Genomic DNA, 7,912 nt, shown 5'->3' on the forward strand with positions numbered 1-7,912 from the left:
AGCCCTATGATGCATGTCCCGATTAAATTAGTGAAGAAATAATTGCAATAAACTCCTAAAATGATTGTAAAATAAATATAACACCATGGTATGGGGTTCTATCTCTTGATAAAATGCTTAAAAATTATACCCATCACAACAAGAAGAATTAGAAGATCCACAGCCCAATCGATTAAAGAGGCGTTTACTCTTCTTTGCACAGGATTATTACAATTGTCAGAAACATAGAGAATTAATTAACATGAAGATCATCATGAGATGAAATGAAGCTTTACATTTTTTCAATAATCTGCTCTTTACATAATTTGATAAAAAATTTGCCTCCCAAAAAACACCAATAAAAAGGAAGAAATCAACAAATCTAAGACCAAAAATTGGCCATAAAACTCAATATTTGCGATAGGCCAATGAGTGATTATTTATTAGAAATCTCTTTGGCAGCTAAGAGTCTAATGAGAAATTAGTACAGCAGCAAGATTATATATATATAGAGGTTAGAGCCTCTCCATGACTAAAAACATCACTGGCGCTGCTTCAGCTCCTGCAAATGTAGACAAGTAAATTTGCATGGATTAAATTTCATTTTAAATTTTTATAAAGTAATCAAATACAATATTAAGAATAATATACTATTTAATAACAAAAAAAAAATCTATAATGAATTCAATCACTAAATAAAGATCTTGTCAAACTACATTGACAAGAGAGAGACTAGGGAACCAAGCTTCTTTTATCCAAAAATACAAAAAAAATAAAAAAAAGAAACAAAAAAAAGATGGGATTGGCTAATGCAAAAATAGGAAATAAATAGAACAATATCAGAATATGTTATCCAACAAAGTTCAATAATTTCAATAAAATCACCCTTAACATGGAGTGGGTTATTGCATATCCAATAGAATAGAAATTTTTTCTAATTCCTCCTCAAGTTCCATGACAATTTGGCATTATCAGCCTGCAAAACATTCAAAAAGTATTGAATTGCATGTTGTGGTGAATGAGAAATGTAGAGATTAAACAATTAAAATCATTAAAAAAAACAACATATGATGAAGTAAAACCTTCAATAGTTCATTTTCAGTAGATAAAAATTCCTCATTCTCCTCGAGCTTCCCCAACCAAATTTGAGCCGCAATTAATTCTCTGTGACTTCTATTTATTTCTTCAAGCAAACTAAAATATGCAAAAACAAACTTTATTCTCAGTCAATCACGATGGCAAGATGTGCTAAAGAGTTCACCTTTTTCTCTCTTCAACAAGTTCATCAACTTTCCTTTTCAGCTCTCCCAACTCTTTACCCTTCTCAGAGTAAAATATTTAACATAAGAATAAAATATACATTTTTACGTTTTTTATAATAAAGCGCCAGCGCACAAACCTTCTCTTTCATTGAATCATTTGAATGAGATCCCCCATTCATCTTCGACAGTAGCACAATAAAATAAAAATGTTTCAACAAACATGAAAAAACTCAAACCAGATGCAAAAAAGGATAGTTTACAAAATTCAATTAAAGATTGATCTCACTGTGTATTTTGTCATATCCAACTTGATTCCCAGTAAATCTCGAAGAACATCATGGGTCATGCTCTCAGCTGCTGCTAAGCGTATATTCAACATAAAAATCTGGTGGTAATAAACAAAAACCAGCAAGTAAAAACACAAATTACTGGGAATAGCTAAATAAGTCGAGTGTAAAAGCACAAATTACAAATAACTGAGCGGTACCTGGTTTTGTCGGCTTGCAGCTAAAGCTTCGAGTTCATCAATCTTGCATCTTGCCACAGTGAACTCCTTATCCTTCTCGGTGCTATTTTGTTGTGCTAGTCCCACCATACATTTAAAAGGAGAACCAGAGCCTCTACTTTTTGCTGCGCCGTTTTCCGATTTCGTAGATGTTGGATTTGAAGTATTGGAGGTTACGAGCTCAGTTTTGAGTTGGAATGCCATCGCCTCCAGCTCTTTAAACTGCATATGAAGAGGACTTATCAAAGACATTAAAGAAGTGCTAAACTAGTATCCCTTGACTTTTACATGGGTTTATTTTAATCCCAGAGTTTAACTGCCCAATTAATCTCCAAACTCTTTAAATTAGGGCTAAAATAGTGATACAGGAAGAGAAAGCCCCAAACCATAAATTAAACACGTAAGTAAACTTTTATTGATATAAGGATAGGGTTACGCACACACAAACTGAAAATAACATCACCGACACATAGGATAACACAAACGGACACTTCAAAAGTGCATCCTAAAGCCGGTGGAGGTCGGGTTAGGTGGATCGGGATGGTTGGCAATGGTGGTGGCAGCAAGTGAATGCTGATGGTAGCGAGGGGGCAGTGCAGAATTGCAGAGACAACAAGGTAAAATGCAGAAGGATGGAGCGATAGACGCTGGGGAAAGGGATTAAGAGTGACCGGAGGCTATGGGGAAAGAAGAGAGCTGGATAGCCAACAAAGAAGGAGGATACATCACCACCTTGAAGCAGCATATAGCCGGAGCACAACCATCTCCTCGGATACAGCCCACAAAGAGAAAAATGACCCCACACAAGAATCTAAATTCAACTCACAACCAAAATTACTTCCCAACTCTAAGAACAATAGCTAAATAGAGGGAGAAGGGTTGGATAGCCAAAAAGGGAGAAAGATACATCACCCCACCTTGAAGTAAGATATAGTCGGAGCACCACGCCTCCTCGGATACAACCTACAACAGTGAAAATGACTCCACACAAGAATCTAAAATGAACACAGAGCAAAAACTACTTCCTAACTCTGAGATCAATAATTAAATGGACTCTTACATGAAGAAGGAACGAAAGAGATAAAGAAGGAAACTCCAATACAAAAGGAAGGGGTAAGGAGTCTAGAAATATTAAAAAATCATCCCTAAAAATATCGTCAAACGAAGAAGACGTAGAAAAGGAAGTTTCAATTGCTCGATCCAAGCGAGAGATGTGAAAAGGAAGATCGCATAAGCCGCTTGATCCATTTGGAAGCTCGGACCGACCCCCAACCGGTTCAGTCGGCTCTTGTTTTCCCGCATTTGGGCAGCAAGTTCCCACACCAGTTTCCCGCATCTACGAGGGGAAATCCCAAGTCAAGTAGTCCTATCTAGAGATTATTTTCAACCCATATTAAAACATTTTGGGATCAAATTGACATTTTTATAAACTCTGAGACCAAAATGATCTCCGTGCAAACCCTTTCTCGATAAAAAAATAAATGCAAGGTAGTTCACTCTGTGATTTTGACAAATTACATAAACACACAAAGTACCAAAACCTTCATGGATTTAGCTGAAAAAAAAAGGCAAGGTGATGGAGTACCTTCCGGTTATATTCGCTTGCTTGTGCCTCTTCATGCAAGTTCAGTTCTGATATTATTGATTTGCACTGGACAAGCTGAGCAACCAGAGAAGTGCATGGTTCAATAAGCTATAATTCCTCATGTTATTAGCCAACAAACCCAACTAAGAGCAGTAAGAATCTCTATTTTGGGGGTTCAATTACTCATGTTATACCCCATACAAGTTACAGCTCAAAACTCAAAAACATGTACAAAATACTAAACGAAACAGAAAACGTAAAGTTATCACATGTTTTCTTATTAATGTATTGCAGGCTTTGTTTTTTTTAAGCATGAATACCAAAATTTCATCTTGGACTTTGCTATCTTAGATAAAAACTGTGAAATAAGTATCATTCAATATGTAACAAGTGGATATAAATAACTACTAAAGCACCAACATAACTCCATTGACTATTATATAGAATAACGACATTTCAGAGTTTAAACTGTGAGAATTAAAAAGAGAACAAAATCTCACGAGTATATGAAGGAGAGAGAGTGAAGCGAATGCTGGGAGAGGGGTAATGGGTAGGAGTCGGGAGACGGAATCAATAGGGGGTGGAATGTGAGGTGGACAACACTACGTTGGGAAGTAAAAAAATTTGTAATAAGATATGATAACAAGCATCTTACATATTGAATTATTACACAAGTTATGTAATAAGTCAATATGTAATAAGTTTCAGAATTCTTTTTCTCATCATTGTGAGTATCTTCACTAGATCCAATGTTAGACTGCAACATTGTCTCAATATAAGTAAGAAAATTTGAAGAATGCTTTTCATTTACTTGAAAAAGAAAAAAAAACCCATCAATGCCATAAATAAAAGAAATAACAAAAAAGATAAAAGCGGTGATCCACGTTTATTTGCTTGTTTATTAAGGAAAGGGGCATTAGCTTACCTGGTTATCAGCATACTCATGCATACAAGATTTCAGTGTACTCATTTGCATTTGAAATTCTCGAAGCTTCATCTTTGCTTCTACAAGACCACAAGAAGAATCTGAAGTTGCGATGTTTTCCTCCTCGTTCTTCGAACTGGTATCTAAATAGTCATGTTTCCAGTGCTCTAGAGAATTGGCCTGTTGATAATTTTGCTCTACATTTGCTCTTTGATCTTGACATCTTTTGCCTTCAATAGAGAGTAAAGAAGCATGTCCTTGCATGATATCTTCTTTCTGTGTAATAACTCTTTCAGATTCTCTAAGCTGCAAGTTGGCCTCATCCAATGCTTGAAGATGAATCTTATTTATCTCATATAATTTCTTCCCAATAATGAAAAAAATTGCAGCGCATATCTCAACGTTCCTAACTTTTCTTACAGCTTCTTCAACTTTGTCTTCTAATTCAGATATGATAGATGTTTTCTCGGCCAATAGTGAAGTTAAATGGAGAATTCTGCTTTCTTTCTCAGAGTTTTCTTGCTGTTGTGCTTCAGTAAAAGCCAATATTGCTCCTCTCAAGGCCATCAATTTTGACTCAATATCATGCCTTACATAACAAGCATCTTCCAAATTCTTCTGTAGTTCTTCAATTAAGGAATCTCTGTTAGAGATTCCAATAATAATTTTTTCAAATTGCTCACCGATCCAACTTTTGTGAGAGCAAATATTAGAAATAGAAGCTGCTTCATGAGTGGCATTTTCGAGTTGTGTCTTCCCGTTCTCAAGAAGATTTGAAATATCAATGGCTAGTTTCTCCCAATGTTCTATGATTGAACTCGCATTTTGCTCTTTCTCTTCAGTTAATTTGGCAAGCTTTATATTTTCTAGAGTTAACAAATAGACTTTATCATCTTGCTCCTTTTTCTCCTTTTCAAGATCCATTAAGCGTTGTTTGGCCACCAGTTCATTTTTGTTGCATTCATCAACTATATGATTAACTATGGTGAGCTCCTCTTGCAGGCAGACAATAACTTCAGCAGTTTCAGCTTCAACTTGCCTACGAACTTCATCCATTTCTCTTTCACTGGATGAGTGAGATGCCTGGTCACTTTGATACCTTATGTTCAGGTTCCAAGCTTTTTCTAGAGAAGCTTGCACTCTTTTCAGTTTATCCTGAAAGGGAGAAGAGCACTCACTTTCAAAGTAATATTCTCTCAATATTTCATGAGCAATAATAGATTTTCTGTTTCCAACATCAACACGCAAAGCAAGTTGTTTCTTCATTGTGGAGATCTGTTGCTCCTGTATCTTCACGGTATCCGCAAGTCGATTGTTATTCTCTCTTAGTTCCTCAAGTTCATTAATTGAAAGCATTTGTTGGGATTCAAGGGCTTCAATGACAGACCTTGTGTCCTTCAATTTGTCTACTGTTGCATCACATCTCTTAATTATCAGCATGAGCTTACCATTTGTTATGCTTAGCTTAGTTTCTGAAAGAATTGCTCTTTCTTCTGCCTCAACGCGAGATGATTTCTCTACTGCAATAATCGCCTTCAGTCTGTCTAACTCTTGTTCCAGATACAAAACTTCTTCAGCATGCTTTGTGCTACATGAACAAGGCACTTTTTCAGGAGAAGTCAAACAAAGATCCTGAAAGGAGAAAGAAAATTAAAGTTAACATCAACAAAAGGTGAATAATATATGCACCCAACTTTTTGCCAAAAAAAGATTTTTGGTGCCGCCCAAAAGAACAACCTCCACTATTAAGGAAAAGCAATCCTTGTTCCACCAACTTGTTAAAACAACTATTGCTCAAGAATCAACTTTTAATACCCAAACCTCCATCTATTTCTAAAGCTACAAACGACTTTGCTCAATCTTAAGAATTCAATTTAAAAGCAATCAATAGGTGTTTTGCAAAACAAAAAGAGTTTGTCCGAGGTTGGCTGCAATTTTTTATAAAGTAGTTTGTACAGTTGGGGTGGAGAATGAAACTTCTCGACACTGTTAGGCTTTTTATTTAAGTATTTAATGCATTTTTTTGTTTTTTTTTTAGTTTTGAAACCATTTGTGATTTTTTGTGTGGGCAAGGTGTCATGCTTGAGCCCTCCCACACATTGTATCTGTATCTTTCTTTCTATTTAATATGTTAGCCTTTTTGGGCTTTCAATATATATATATATATATATCAAAGAATCATACATAAGTTTTTTTACAGCCGCCGCAATTTAATAGCTCTGGTTGAAGAAAGTAGCTTCCCAACACAAAAATTTACTACAGGAAGAAATCAATTCCCTAAACAAAGTTGTGGCAAAGGTCCGAAACGCAAAGCAGGTAGAAAGTTATCCCAAATAGGCCCCAAGTCTACATATAAGCTAGATGAAAAAAATAGTGGTCTCAATTTATTATAATGTGCCTAAAGAGTAAGAGATGGCCCAAAATCTAGGCCGCTAGTTTACATATAAACTGGATGAAAAAATTTAGAGGCCTCAATTTATTATAATGTGCCTAAAGAGTAAGGGAAGACCCAATGTTTAAAGGCTAAGGCAATGTTGATTTCGTGAAACTTGATCTCTGTTAGTAATTAATTAATGAAGTTGATTCAGTGAAACTTGATCTCTATTAGCTATGAATTCATGTAGTGGAGACCAAAGCACTATCTGTATTCAAAGGAATTCAACAAGCATGACATCAAAAGTAAGATGAGGAGCAAAAATCCATTAAAACCATGAAGAAATCAGAGAGGGGAACAATGACAACTTTAAAAGCCAGAGGGATCGAGAATGACGGCCCAACTTAAGTGCGAGCATAGGAAAATTCAAATATCATGAGCTGTCGTTGAAAGAGAGCGAGAGGATGAAGCCAAAAGTGTGCAGGAATCAGTGCAAGTGAGGGTGCACGGAGGATCACAACCAAGCATTAAAGAAATCAATTCCTTAACTACATTTGTAAATAGGCGTACTTTTAATTGTATGCATGTAATTCCCCATAATAAATAGTGCAAATTTCTCATAAACAATTAGCACATGTGATAATTTAGATAAAATAACAGTCCCCTCCATAAATAATTAGATTCTCCTTAATAAAAAATTACACCATCTCCTTGTATATCAAAACAAGTGAGCATAGAAAGATGCGACTTGAGCTTGGAAATAAAGTGATATAAGATGAAATGGTTGAATGACTTGCTAACCATAGGTTCTTAGTGATAAAAAAGAAGTGTGACTAATTTGTGAAAGAGAGTACGAATTAAACGCAAAAATATCAATAATATGATACACGTGAAGGAACACATGAATAAGATCCTTAAATTGATCTATTGGATGAGAGTTTAAACGACTCTTTTGATAATGTTTGATTAAGAAGTCAACATAGTAAGAATAATAAAAAAAAAAACACAATCAATGCTTGAGAATCAAGATGATTTACAAGATACTGAGAAAGAGTTTGAGCATCGATGACAACTTGTATATACTGGTTGGTGCACTTGTGGAGAGTAGTATGTAGGCATTGTGAGTATTGTGGGGGATTGTGTGAGAAGAGTGAGGAGCAGAAATGATTGCATGCAATTCTATAATAAGGACAAAGATAAAGATTCTATTCGGCTGCGACACAAAGCTTCATGAATTCTAAACCAAAGAGACAGAGAATTGGAAAGGACTGCATATTTTCTA

General features: G+C 35.4%; 1 protein-coding gene across 1 annotated transcript in view; it reads right to left on the minus strand.

Moving 5' to 3' along the window:
• Window positions 1–254: 254 nt before the first annotated feature.
• Window positions 255–7,912, minus strand: part of LOC110032704 (kinesin-like protein KIN-12F) — a 12,540-nt gene continuing 4,882 nt past the window's right edge. Inside the window, exons 15-23 of the mRNA XM_020736419.1 lie at window positions 4,257–5,888; window positions 3,332–3,406; window positions 1,729–1,968; window positions 1,528–1,626; window positions 1,385–1,420; window positions 1,241–1,305; window positions 1,062–1,173; window positions 865–955; window positions 255–541 (exon numbers count right to left, since the gene is read on the minus strand). Coding sequence (XP_020592078.1) covers window positions 914–955; window positions 1,062–1,173; window positions 1,241–1,305; window positions 1,385–1,420; window positions 1,528–1,626; window positions 1,729–1,968; window positions 3,332–3,406; window positions 4,257–5,888 — 2,301 coding nt within the window. The 3' untranslated portion in view covers window positions 255–541; window positions 865–913. The remainder of the gene's footprint in view (window positions 542–864; window positions 956–1,061; window positions 1,174–1,240; window positions 1,306–1,384; window positions 1,421–1,527; window positions 1,627–1,728; window positions 1,969–3,331; window positions 3,407–4,256; window positions 5,889–7,912) is intronic.

Source organism: Phalaenopsis equestris, unplaced genomic scaffold (assembly GCF_001263595.1).
Source record: "Phalaenopsis equestris unplaced genomic scaffold, ASM126359v1 Scaffold001013, whole genome shotgun sequence".
Classification (NCBI taxonomy): domain Eukaryota; kingdom Viridiplantae; phylum Streptophyta; class Magnoliopsida; order Asparagales; family Orchidaceae; genus Phalaenopsis; species Phalaenopsis equestris.